This window comes from Macaca mulatta, chromosome 11 (genome assembly GCF_049350105.2).
Source record: "Macaca mulatta isolate MMU2019108-1 chromosome 11, T2T-MMU8v2.0, whole genome shotgun sequence".
NCBI classification, from domain to species: Eukaryota; Metazoa; Chordata; class Mammalia; order Primates; family Cercopithecidae; genus Macaca; species Macaca mulatta.
In genome coordinates, this window is record NC_133416.1 from 8,422,730 (window position 1) to 8,437,511 (window position 14,782).

The window sequence follows — 14,782 nt, forward strand, 5'->3', positions numbered from 1 at the left end:
TACTCTTGTACAATCAATAGGTCAAAGAAGTAATTAAAAGAGAAATCAAAAAGCATCTTAAGACAAACAAAAATAGAAACAAAATATGCCAGAACTTATGAAATGAAGCAAAAGCAGTTCTAAGAGGGAAGTTCAGTGACAAACACCTATGTTAAGAAAAAAAGAAAGATCTTAAACAACCAAACTTTACAACTCAAGGAACAAGAAAAAGAGGAACAAGTTATGCTTGAAGTCAACAGAAGAAAAGAAATAATAAATGGTAGAGAATAAATCTATGAGACTATAAAAACAAAAATTTTAACAAAACTAAGAGCTTTAAAAAAAAAACAAAATTGACAGACTTAGCTAGACTGTGAAAAAAGAGGAAAGTCAAATAAATGAAATAATAAATGAAAGAAAAAACATTACAACTGACACCACAGAAACACAATCATAAAATATTACTAAAACAATTATTAAAAATGAATTTTATAATCTAGAAGAAATAGTTACATTCCTAGAAACATACATTCTACAAAGACTGATTCAAAAATAAACAGAAAATCTGAGAAGACCAATAATAAATAAGGAGATTGAATCAGTAATCAACAGTCTCCACAAAAGAAAAAGCCCAGGACCTGATGTTACAAGTGAATTCGATCGAACGTTTAAAGAAGAATTAATGCCAATAGTTCTTAAAGTCTTGCAAAAAATCAAAGAGGAGGAAAGACTTACAAACTCATTTGAAGAGGCCAGCATTACCCTGAGACCAAAGTCAGACAAGGACACTATAAGAAAAGGAAACTACAAATATCTTTTATAAAAATGGCTGCAAAAATCTTCAAAAAATACTAGCAACTGGCAAACCAAATTCAACCACATATTAATAGGATCACTAGCCATAATTAAGTGGGATTTATCCCTGAGATGCAACAACAGTTCAACATATAGAAAATAATAAATAGAATACATCATATTAATAGAATGAAAGATAAAAATCATATTATCATCTCAACTGATGCAGAAAAAACATTTGAAAACATTTTCAAAGAAATTGAAAACATTTTCAAAGAATGTTGAAAACAAATTCAACACTCTTTCATGATAAAAATTCTCCCTGGGCAACAGAGCGAGACTCCGTCTCAAACAAGCAAACAAACAAAAAAAACTCTCTCAACAAATTAGGTACAAAAGAAATGTACTTCAACGTAATAGATACCAGATAGAGCAAGCCCACAGCTAACATTATATTCAGTGGTGAAAGCTAAAAAGTTTTTCTCTAAGATTAGTAACAAGACAAGGATACTCACTGTCACCACTTCCATTCAATATAGTACTGAAAGTCCTCACCAGAGCAATCAGGCAAGAGAAATAAATAAAAGGCATTCAAATTGCAAAAGAAGAAATAAGGTTGTCTATGTTTTCAGATGACTTGAGCTTATATACAGTAAACTGTAGAGACTTAAAAAAAATGCTTGAACTAATAAATAAATTCAGTAAATTTGCAGGATACAGAAAATATTTTTTAAAGCAGCTGCATTTCTTTTTCTTTTTTTCTTTTTTTTTTCTTTTTTTTTTTTTTTTTTTTTGAGACAGAGTCTTGTTCTGTCGCCCAGGCTGGAGTGCAATGGCATGATCTTGGCTCACTGCCTCCCAGGTTCAAGCAATTCTCCTGCCTCAGCCTCCCAAGTAGCTGGAATTACAGGCACGTGCCACTAGGCCTGGCTAATTTTTGTATTTTTAGTAGAGATGGGGTTTCACCATGTTGCTCAGGCTGCTCTGGAACTCCTGACCTCAAGTGATCTGCCCGCTTCGGCCTCCCAAAGTATTGGGATTACACGCGTGAGCAACAGTGCCGGGCCTAAAAAGTTGCATTTCTATATACTGACAACAAACTGCCTGGAAAAAAATTGAGAAAACAATTCCATTTATAAGAGCATCACAAAGAATAAAATACCTGGGAGTAAATTTAACTAAGGAGGTGAAATATCTGTATTCTGAAAACCAGAAGTCATTGATAAAAATCATGGAACGATATCCCACGTTTATGGATTAAAAGAATTAATATTGTTAAAATGTTCATTCTACCTCAAAAGACCTACAGATACTGTACTGCATGCTTAAAAGCAGCTACGAAGGTAGCTATTATGTTAAATGTTCTTACCATCAAAAAATTAATAATAAAAGGGGTGGGAAGAAACTTTGGGAAGTGATGCATATTCTTATGGCCTTGATGGTGGTGATGGTTTCATGGGTTTACAGTTTTTCTTAAACTCATCAGGTTGTGTATATTAAATATGTACAGCTTTTTACATGTCAAACAAACTCTAAGGGCTTTAATAAAATGATAAAGGCAGGCCAGATAGCAAGAATTTGACAATGTCATACTTGCTAATGTGATTCTTGTTCAGTGAACATGACAATCCAGTCCCCTCATGCAGGCATCCTTCCAAGTTATAGAGGTTTCAGACTGTATTTAATGGTGCTGGTCAATGATTAATTACAACTTACTTCCCTTGCTTCTTTTGTTCTTAGTTAAGTCTCATCAAACTTATGATAAAATTATATAATAAATTTCCTATGAAGAGTGTATATTCTGACCAATTTTCAAAAACATTCTGGCCTACTTGATAGTTACATTGCTAATTGCAAAACAATAATTTGAAGCTTTGTTTATACGTCACTCTGTTATAAATTTAGTACCAGATAAATTCTGCTGAATCAAATAATGTCTGGCTGCCCTTGGCAAAACTGGGTTTCTGTAACTGAAAAATCTGTAACTGAAGCCAAACACCTTTAAATAAAACTGTAAAATCCAAGACTATTTTGATTGCCAAGATACCCCCTTTATGGTTTTAACTATCATCCAGAAACTAAAATAAGGAGTAAAATTAGAGAATTGTATTTAGCTACATAACATAGACAATTGTACTGATAAAAAAAATTTTTTTAAGTCAATGGAATCTATTTAGTGTGAAATATACGTTCACTTTCAATGTTCTTTAGATGGCATGTATTCATACTGTTTGCCCAGTAGATTATTAGTTCCTTGAGGACAAAATATGTAACACATACCTTTTGCTTATTTTTCACAGAATCAGTCATTGTGTCTAGTACACAACAAGAAAAAGCCCTAGAAAAATCATCTCTTTGTCACTTATAACTTATCTCTGTAGTTCTTTCTTCACTCAGAGTAGTATTCTTGCACTGTAAGCCAGTATTTTCATATGATTTACCAGCTTCTGGACTAAAGCCCCCTTCCTCACTTCTTCATTCTCCCATTCAGTTGTATTGTATCAAACCTAGATTTGACTTCCCTTTGTTCTCTTTTGTTTCTATACCTATATACCACCCTCATCATTACAACTTGCTTTCAATAGCTGTAATTTTGGCGAGAATTTGATACTCTATTTTGCACTTTGGGGGACATTTGTGGTCACTTAAACGTAGTGAAAATATAAAACTAACTTTTGCTAATTCTGCTGCTGCTGTTCCTTTCACATCCAGGTAGCTGGAAGAAGTAAATAAATTATGTTTGCAGACTCAAATAATCCAATCAAACTAGTCTATAGGTGTCAATACCAAAGTAAAAATATAAATAACAAATTATTTAATCCGAGTTTCTTCTACAAAAACTGACTTAAAAAATATAATTATATATACAATATTGTGTTATGTGCCAAAATTGTTAAACATAATCAGAAGATATGTGTAGCAAAGTTTAATAAACAAGAAAAAACTATGTAAAATAAAGGATATTATCTCAAATTTGAAATTGTAACTGGATACTTTTATCTTCCCCATTTTGTCATGAGGAGAAATGTTTTCAAACCATGTAACAATTAAAACACATTTTAGGTTAAATAATAGAATTCTTAGGGGCTATTATGACATTTATAAATCAAAATAAAATGTCCACTTCAGTAAGCATTACTGCAAATTATCAAAAATGTTTTGAGAATTTCCTTGGATTTGTCTTTATAGTAAATTTGTAAACCACAAAATCATATATGTCTTAATTCCTCTAAAATCTCCCAAGATTTTATCAATTGCAAAGTCCTCAAGCACTGCTGATATGCTGATACTAAATTTATATCTCTAACTCAGACATTTCTTCTGAGAATTTCCAGTGGGAATATCCACCTGCATATTTTCCAAGTACCTCAAAAATGTTCTAACACTCTTAGCATCTTGCTTTTAAATGGTACTACTGGCTACAAGGCTGTATACATAAGAAATTTGGGAAAAATTCTTACCCTTCTTTCTTTCTCACCTCTTTTTTCACTTCTCTTGGTACTATCAAAGCTGCTGTGTAATTATAACTCCAATCCATCCACTTATCTCTATCTTAACTATTTTAGCCCTAGTCAAACCACTATCATGTCTTACCTGACCTCCTTCAGGGTCTTCTTAACTCGTGTCTCTGCATCCAAGCTTGGCTCTCAAAAGCTGTTGTTCATTCAGTTAGTCCACGATATTATAATAATCAAATTTTATCATGGTAATTATCTGCATAAAACCCTTCAAAGAATACCCTTGGCTATTAAAATAAAGTCTAAAACTCTTGCCATAGCTCCCCAGTCTCTGAGTACAAGCCCTCAGCTTCATCAACTATCACGCAACCTCTGAGTACAAGCCCTCAGCTTCATCAACTATCACGCAACCTTCCTCATTAAGTTATAGCTACTCCAGTGTTTTCTCTACCCTTGGAGGCCACCAAGTCCTTTCTTACTTCAGGAGAATTGGGTTTGTCCCTTTGAAATACTGTTTGTTGAAAAACTGCTTTTAACACCTCAGATTTCAGTAACCCAATTCTAAAGACCTACATTAAGTAAGTCATCCTATTAAATAATCTGATACTAATTTGTATCTTTATTTCAAAACATTTATTGGAGTTTACAAACCTGTAGATATTCGTAGAAGAAAAAACAGAAGAAATTAGAAGGCTTTACAGAAGGTTCTAAGTACTCTTCCTGACTTTGAACTACTCCAAGACTTTAAGTTCTTTCAGATTATTATTCACTTTTTGTAAGAACTCTGTCAGCCAGTAGGAGACAGATCACTTAGAAATTAAAGAATATTGTATCTTCCTGAAATTCCAAACATAAAAAAATGATCGAGAGGAACTGGATTTTAAGAATAGGAACAAAGACATCATATTTTCTATGCCTCTTCCACCTTCCCGAGTTTCTAATAAATTAACCAGTTAAAACATAAACATGTATAGGTCACCTAAAATTGCTGAAAACTATGCTAATTGTTAGGAATAAATAAGTCTAAAATAATTCCCATCCCTCTGGTATTAGCATATTTGAGAGAAGGCAAGAAATTAAATAACTAAAATGTTATTAACACATGAAGAATTAGGACAGAGTGCCATCACAGCATATGAATAGGATATGTTTATATTTGAGAAAGTCTTCCCTGAGGAAATGTTCTTTAAGATGACGTTAATGGATAACCAAATTTAGCTAAGAGAAATGAAGGAGGAAGAGTTTTTTTCTACCTAGAGGAAAAGAATGTCTCAATGTTCTGAGGTGGGACAGAAAATATCACGTACATGAAAGAACGCAGCAGAGATCAAGCAGAAAAGAGGAGAGAGTAGCAACATCTTGCAGATAATAAGAAATTTCCTGTATTACTTTAAGGTCAACTAAATGTGCTTCAAAAAACATCACTTCCGCTGCAGTGTGGAGAATGGATGTGAAGGTGTTTGTAATGACTGCAGAGAGGCCACTGGGGAGAGGTCGTTGCTTTCCATAGTGACTTCTTAGAGGTGGTGAGTGATTGTTGCTTGGTTTATATTGATAGCAATGAAAATCGTGAAAAGAAGCCACATTCTTCAGCCGGGTGTGGTGGCTCTGCAGTGAGCAGAGATCGCGCCACTGCACTCTAGCCTGGGCAACAGCCTGGGTGACAGAATGAGACTCTGTCCCCCCAAAAAAGAAGCCACATTTTAAAATATTTAAATAGTATAATCATTTCCATCTGGTCATGTAATGAATATAGTGTGCTAACAGAGAAATGAAGGACTTAAAAGTGATCCCCTAGTTGAACAACAAGAACACATAGACACAGAGCGGGGAGCATCACACACCGGGGCCCGTGCGGGGAGTGGGGGGCTGGGGGAAGGATAGCATTAGGAGAAATACCTAATGCAAATGACGAGTTGATGGGTGCAGCAAACCAATATGGCACATGTATACCTATGTAACAAACCTGCACGTTGTGCACATGTACCCTAGAACTTAAAGTATATTTAAAAAAAGTGATCCCTTAGATTTCTGACTTGAACAATGAAGTGGGAAGTAATGCTATTTACTGAGCTTAGGAAGATTTGATGATGAGTAAACAAGGATAATAAGCTTACTTTTGGAAACATTAAGGTTCAGGTACACGGATATATGTATCTAGAGCTCTTAGGAGGTGTCTGGTGTGGAATTTTTGTTAAGCTAAGAAAGTAAATTGCCAAGGGTCCAAAATGTACCTGAACCTTAACGTTTCCAAAAGTAACCTTAAGCTAAGAAAGTAAATTGCCAAGGGAAAGAGTGTAGTGCGAGATTAGGGACTTAGTCCTGAGGAAATCTAAGTTTTGGTAGCTGGAAAGAATTAGTAAAGTGGGGAAAACAGACTAAGAATGAGTGACCTCAGAAGAAGGGGAAAATATGATATTATGTCAGGAAGTTATTTGAAAAAGGTTTTTAGAAAAAAAGATTTGATCAGCCTATGGAATACTGCTGAGTAATCGGAAATATTAAAACTCAAAATGTGCTTTACATTTATTAGGAAGAGCAGTTTTAGGAAGAGTGTTTAGGAAAACTCCAGAATGGAGCAATTTCAGGGGTAACAAAAATTTGTTATAACCAGAGAAAACTCTTCTCCAGAGAATGATTGACCCTTTTCTTTCCATACATACTATTTCTAAACAAATTGTTCCTTTCTTCTACATGTCTTGGGCTCTTACCATAACAAGTTAATGTGACATCCTCATAGTGACTGCAGTCATGATTTCCCCATCCACGATGTCTGCAATTCCAGATTGCCAACTCATTCCCCTGGCATATAATGTCATCCAGCCAAATGGGGCCCAATACAGCAGGGCTATCAACAACTCCAGAAGAAATAAAAGAAGATGGACATCCTAGTTGCCTGCACACCACGGCAGCAGTATTCGAGTTCCACCCATCATCACATATAGTCCCCCACCTTTCTTGGAATTTCACCTCCACTCTCCCTGAACAGGAGCTGTTTCCATCCACTAGCCTCAAACCCAGATTGGCTTCACCTATGAAAAAGACAAGCAGACATATGAAAAATTGATTCAACTTTGAACCTGAAATAAAATCAAAAGGATTCTTAGAAGATAGCCCTGTTATGAACGAAGTTACCAAAAAATAAAAAAAAAAAACCTAACTGAAAATACTTATAGGAGGGGTAGGTAAGACTGTTTTCTAAACACAAATATACAAACAAACAAACAAACAAAATCCTAGGTGAAAAAATCAATCATTAGCATGATATTCTTTATCGTTTTGCTTTAATTTTATACTTCATTTTTCAGAAAATATTTGTTCTGTTAGTGTACCTGGTACATGAAAAAGGGCACTGAAATCAAAACTATCCCTGCTCCCAACCTTCTTAATTTCTTTCTAAACTCAATTACAGTTATGATAAAGATATTACATTGGTAACTGTAATATATTCTCTCTCTCTCTGTCTCTCTCTCTCCATTTCTTTCTAAACTCAGTTACAGTTATAAAAAGAAAAGCAATTAAACATTACTTTGGAAGTAAGGGAAGGGTAGAATATATAAAATATTTTCTACACCTCCCAGAGGAATACTATTAAAGTCAAAATAGAAACCCCTACCTTCCAGCAGATGATTCCTGAGGGTAGGTCTTACCTTGCCTTCCTACTCTAGTTAGACTCTTACCATAACAGTTCACACCAACATCTTCTCCATGATTACAATCATGGCTTCCCCATTCCCGGTGTTGACATTCCCAGAGAGCTGACTCATTTCCATAACAGGAAACATCATCAAGCCAAATTTTTCCATATCTAGTCACGGCTTGTCCAAAATGAAACATGGTGAAAGAAAATGGACATCCAAGCTGTTTGCACACGACAATTGAGGCAGCAGGGTTCCACCCATCATCACACACAGTTCCCCACTGTCCCTGGAATTTCACCTCCACTCTGCCAGAGCAGGGACCATCTCCATCGACCAGCCTCAACTCCAAATCTGTTCCATCTACAAGAAAGACAGAAACATACATTAGAGATGGCAAAGATTAGAAGGCAGAAATAATATAAGTAGGTGAGATGGATGATGATCATTTAGCTTAAATGTTGTTATTAGAACTTATAGTAGAGAGAAAAGAAAAATGAGAAAATTTGAGGTGAGAAGCTTTAATTTTTCATGAAAGGGAACTAGAGACCACATTGCAGCATAGTTTTGCTTTGCATTGTAATGTGAAAATAAAAAGAAGGGAAAGAAATTTTTCCTTTCTATGCAATTCCCACCAATATAAACCACAGAAAAGGTAAGGTTGGCTGTTTTGCAGGCAGAATGAAAGTCCCTTGGCTAGTCAGTTTCAAAATAATCTGTATCTGAGGATTCCACCTCACATTTTTGAAGGAGATGTTTTATATACTTAACAATTGAAAACATCCTGTAAGGTTGACATAATAATTTTCTACTCAATAAAATCTACAGCATTAAATACTTTTGAGTATTTATATCCTCAAATGTTTTAAATACATTCTGCAATAGGCTTTGCAGGAGGAGAAGACCTAGTCATCCATGATTGTAGCATGTTACTCCACCTTCCCTAATCAACAGCTATGTGGATCACAGGTAGACAACCACTTCAGAAAAGGTCAGTCCTTCAGATGACCACTGACTACTCATAATCCCGTCTTAAAAATTTGAAATAAGTAAAATGGATTTTAAAAAATCCTAAGTGAAAAAAATCCACTTAAAACAAGTGAAAATTAATATTAACCCAAATCTACTTGTAAGCCAAAATTTTGAGGAACAGACAATAAAAATTTAATTGGGAAGCCAATGTGAAGGGAGAAAACTTTAAAGCAACCATGACTTTTCAACGTGAAACTTTATGGTGAATTCTGTGCATATGATGACGATGAGAGCGTGTGTTAGTAAGAAGAGCAAGTGAGCCAAAGGGACAGAGAGAAGCAATAAGGAGGAAGAAAAAGAGGGAAAAAGAGAAAGAAAGAGAAGGAGAGAGGAAGAGACAGAGAGAGAGAGAGAAACAGGGCGAGAGAATACAATAGAAAAGGCTTCCCATTTCTGAGTTTCAGTCCACAATGGCTCAGTGAGAACATATTTTTCACAAGAGATAACAATATTCTTTCTGAAAGTGGATTGTGAGTTAACCATAAGTCTTCATTCAGTGTGGTCTTGCCTATACTATACTCATGAGAGTAACCAGAAATTTTGGTTTCTTTATATTTCTCTTTCTGAGTTCCTAGTGCTGCTACTGTTTCCTATTTCTTTCTATATGTACATTTTTCTTTTTAGTTGAAATGTGTGTGAGGGGCATTCTAATGCCTGTGCCCATATCATATAACTCATAAGTCTAATGAAAGCTCTTAAAAATGTAGTTGGTACACACGCACACACACATACACAGAGATATATATTCTAATATGATTGATATTTGCCATTTCTATTTTTTCAATATATTGATTAAGGTATTTTTTCAATGTGTACATTAGAATTTCTACTAATTTTCAGACATACCAAATTTCTACCAAGGTGTGATAAAAATTATTGAAGAAAACTTGATAAATTAAGAACTTCTTCAAAATACACCATATAAAAAGTGAAAAGTCACAAATGTGAAGAATATATTAGCAACACATATTATGACTATGGAAAAGTCTCTAGATTATATTTTTTAAATGTATATATTTAGAAAAATAAGCAAAATGGGCAAATGACTTGAACAGATATTTCACAGAAGAAAACAAAAGGCATGACCATTAAATACATGGAGAAATGCCTAAACTTGTTAGTCTTAAGGAAATTGAACGTTAAGATGAAAAGATATAGCTTTATACTCTCTTGATTGGCAAAACTTTAGAACTCTGAATATTTAAAATATTAGTGAGGATATGGGTCATTGAAAATACATATACATTGTTGGCAGAATTCATCCTATTTGGTAAAGTTGAAAACATGCACATCCCAGAACCTGGTAATTCTACTTCTACCTATAGAACCTAGTAAACTCCCACAAATCTGCACCAGAGACATATTTATAGCAGTATATTTGACCATAGTAATGAAAAATCCACATAACTATTGACAGGATAATAGATGAATTCATTGGGAATATTTATGTATACAAGATAATATATTTTGCTTCATGAAAACTGAATTAATTATAGCCATTGTAACAACAGAGATGAAGCTTAGAAATATAATATTGAAAGATAAAAGCAAGTCCCAGAACACTAAATGCAGTTTGATATATTATAAAGCTTAAAATAAGCAAAACTAAACAATACATTATTTCTGCATCTACATCTATCATATTATTAGAAAGTATTTTATTATTAAAAAGTAAGGTAGTGAGAAATGCACAATTCAGGATAGACATTTTCTCTGGTGGGGTTGGAAGGTAGGTGGAAGAGAAGAAGAAAACATACTTAGAAAAAAGTGGTTGATAAAAATCCAGTTACCTGTTTGAGGAATGGATTTATGTGTGACATTACATTAGCTTAATGATTTGTATATATGTTGTAAAATGGCCATTTTTGTCTAATAAAATATAATATTAAACATCAGGAAATGTAAAGCATTTTAAAAGCAAATACATCGGCCAGGCACGGTGGCTCACACCTGTAATCCCAGCACTTTGGGAGGCCGAGGCAGGCAGATCACGAGGTCAGGAGATTGAGACCATCCTGGCTAACACGGTAAAACCCCGTCTCTACAAAAAATGCAAAAAATTAGCCGGGCGTGGTGGCAGGCGCCTGTAGTCCCAGCTACTCGGGAGGCTGAGGCAGGAGAATGGCCTGAACCCAGGAGGTGGAGCTTGCAGTGAGCCGAGATCGCGCCACTGCACTCCAGCCTGGGCGACTGAGCGAGACTCCATCTCAAAAAACAAAAACAAAAACAAATACATTAATCAAAAATATCTGTAACTGGGCAAGAACCAATACTATTTTGGAGTATACAAAGATATAGTAATATTATCTAAGATTAAACAGAAATAAGAAAATTGCACAAATAAAGTAAGCATTCAATTAAAATAAATAATCATTTGAATACCATGATTAAATCTCAACAGCATTTAAAATGTTAATTTAGCCCAGATGCCATGGCTCATGTCTGTAATTTCAGCACTCAGAAAGGCAGAGATGGGAGGATTGCTTGAGGCCAGGAGTTCCAGATCAGCCTGGACAACATAGTGAGACTCTATCTATACAAAAAATTTTTTTAATTAGCTGAGTATAGTGGCACACATCTGTAGCTGCACTCCAGCCTGGGTGACAGAGTGAAGCTCTGTCTCTTTAAAAAAAAGAATCTAACGACAATGAAATTTTATTTAAACTACAAATTTGGCACTAATGAAAAATATAGAAAATAATGAAAAACCTTAAAAATAACAATTTCTGTGTTAGATCTATGAAATGTAATATATTTGAAAAATTATTGAAATACCAAGCAATTAAATAACTTCAATAATCACTCATAAGGTCTTATTAAAATCTATTTGGGTATATCCAAATGATGGAAAACTACACAGCCAATAAAACAAGGTATTATAAGTGATATGTGATAAAATAAAAATGTTAAAGAACTATACAGGTAATAACCAATAGATAAAATATAATGCAAAATTTTCTTAAAACATTATTATATAAAACTATAAAAAATGCCACAAATTGGTATTTTAAACAACCGTGCTTTCTCTGGCTGTTAATATATTAATACATATATTTATTTATTTATTTTTTATTATACTTTAAGTTCTAGGGTACATGTGCACAATGTGCAGGTTTGTTACATATGTATACATGTGCTGTGTTGGTGTACTGCACCCATTAACTCGTCATTTACATTAGGTATTTCTCCTAATGCTATCCCTCCCCCATCCTCCCACCCTGTGACAAGCCCCAGTGTGTGATGTTCTCCACCCTGTGTGCAAGTGTTCTCACTGTTTAGTTCCCACCTTATGAGTGAGAACATGCAGTGCTTGGTTTTCTGTCCTTGAGATAGTTTGCTCAGAATGATGGTTTCCAGCTTCATCCATGTCCCTACAAAGGACATGAATTCATCCTTTTTTATGGCTGCATAGTATTCCATGGTGTATAACCCATATATGTTTTTAATTTTGTTTAATTCTTTGATTTCTGTATCTTGTAAGTTTTTATTAACCTATTTTTCTATTTGCAAAAATACAATATCCATATTTTTTCAATGAGACATTTTACATTTGGAAACTATCTTTATCTTTTTTCTTTTCTTTTTTTTTTGAGATGGAGTCTTGCTCTGTCGCCCAGGCTAGAGTGTAGTGGCATGATCTAGGCTCACTGTAACCTCCGCCTCCTGGGTTCAAGCAATTCTCCCACCTCAGCCCCCCAGGTAGCTGGGGTTATAGGCGCAACCACCACACCCAGCTAATTTTTGTATTTTTAATAGAGACGTGGTTTCACTATGTTGGCCAGGCTGGTCTCGAACTCCTGACCTCAGGTGATCTCCCCGCCTTGGCCTCCCAAAGTGCTGAGATTACAGGCCTGAGCCACTGTGCCCGGCTGAACTTGGAAATTATCTTTATCTGAAGGAGAAAAATGTCAACAAAAAATTTAATATGAAATGAGTAAAAATAATTTAGACACCTTTATTTACAGGATATAGTTATTGAAGGTCCAACATTATTTTTACATGTTCTATTTCCCTCAAAATATGCATTTAGAGTAGTGAGTAGGGGAAAGGTAGGATAGAGGATTGTAAGCCCAAAAGTCATCATCCATCAGAACTCACTAAAACTGCTGATGAGAAAGCAGGAATTCAGGAGCAGGATGCAAGTTACCATAGCAGAGAAAAGGTTCTGATGACAGCAGCATCTTCCAAAATCTGGAGAAACAAAATATAGCAGGGTAGAATTTCATGTATTTCTAAGAAGTGTCAGATGACCTCAATGACTTAAATCCAAAATAATATAGAAGGAGTAAGATGAATTATTCTTCCACCTGTCAAGGATACCACAAAAGAAAGTCCTTTTCCCAGGAAAAGCCACAGGATTAGCTCCTGTTTGTGATGGAAAGGCACCAAATGGTTTGTAACAGGGCAGATATTTTAGCACATGATTCACTGAAAAATTGCATTCTATGTCCAAATATATTTTGTGGCTGTTTGGGGTAATTGATTAGCATTTTGGGTTATTGAGTTATTTTTACTTCTCAACGCTTTGACCCTCTCCTCAGTTTTACTAATGTGTTTTTCCTCCTAACGTTATCACCCTACTTTGTTCATTCATTTGCTCCTTTTTGGAGTATGACATATGTACCAGATCTTGTGCTTCATTATGGGAACAGAGGAATGAATAAGAGTTCTTGCCTGCATTGCAAGCACTCAATAAGAGTTCTTGCAAGCACTCAGTGGCTTGTGACTGGAATGTACAAGCAAATCAACATTTGGAGGTCACTATAATAACTGCTGATTGAGCTCATGATTATTTACCAAAGCTATCCACTTTTCTTCAGGGTCACTATGTTATTATTCCTACAGAATCTTGCCACTTCCTCACTACTCCCTGTCTTTTCAGTCATGCTCAGTTCTGCATCTAATAAAGTTTATGCTACACATGTGCAGAAAGAATGAATTGAGATAGGCAGGAGCAATACACAAGCGAAGGAGTTGAGAATTTATTCTGAGAGTTATTTGGAGACTTTAAAGAATTTAATCAGGGTGTAATAAATAAAATTTACATTATAGAAAGATTATTTTAAAGGAAGATGGGATGATTAATTCATAGAGATAAATAAATATATAAGAAATACTTAAAAATAATATTTATCATCCTGTTTACTTGAGGGGTATGTAACAGCTGTAACTGCTACAGAACTATCTTAAATAGTATTTTCATTAGTATCTTATGGAAAAGATGAAGTCAGAGTTAAACTGAGCATGTGTAATCCCAGACAACAAAAAACAACAACCCTAAGAGGACAGAAGGAACAGTACCCAACGTGGAAAGGCCCATGCTGCTTGGGCCATGCAAAAGCAGAGACAGAAGGCGCGAGCTGCTTTGGTGGACATCTTTAGTTTTTCAAGTGATGCTTTGAAACTAACATGGTTCCTGGGCACTTCTCTAAGAAGAAGCAATCCCAAGTGAGTTTAGCAACAGTCAGCAATAACCATAGAGGAGACATTATTATTACAACTATCATCAGTCACATCCATCATTCTTGGAAAATGTACCCAAATCAAGAGAAAATCCTCCCTATAGAACCAAACAGGGAGAATAAGTGTGGAATGGGCAATTAGTGTCCCAATTTCCTTCTTTTCCATCTTGTCCAAAACACTTACTGAGTTGGTCTTCTTTTTTCTCTTATTTCTTTTGTTCCTAATGATAATATTTAGTTCCATCAAACCTCATGTGTACGATTATCCTAGGAGGTCATTTCATCTGCCTAAATCCTTCCAGAAAACTCTGAGTGCCCATTTGTAAGAATGGTTAGAGCTAAAGATGAACTATAAAGAAGAAAAGGATAGTAAGCTCTGACACCAACACAATCAAGATCTGATGAATGTGAACAAACA

The 14,782-nt window shown here is 34.9% G+C and overlaps 1 protein-coding gene across 3 annotated transcripts in view; it reads right to left on the minus strand.

The window, feature by feature from the left end:
* Window positions 1–14,782, minus strand: part of CD163L1 (CD163 molecule like 1) — an 81,957-nt gene that overhangs the window by 65,835 nt on the left and 1,340 nt on the right. For 2 of the 3 annotated variants that reach the window (XM_015150972.3, XM_077953510.1), the window contains exons 2-4: window positions 13,001–13,093; window positions 7,913–8,233; window positions 6,944–7,264 (exon numbers count right to left, since the gene is read on the minus strand). In XM_015150972.3, the coding sequence (XP_015006458.3) occupies window positions 6,944–7,264; window positions 7,913–8,233; window positions 13,001–13,093 (735 nt within the window). Of the gene's footprint in view, window positions 1–6,943; window positions 7,265–7,882; window positions 8,234–13,000; window positions 13,094–14,782 lie in introns of all 3 variants that reach the window. The other variant, XM_077953511.1, reaches the window with a different exon arrangement.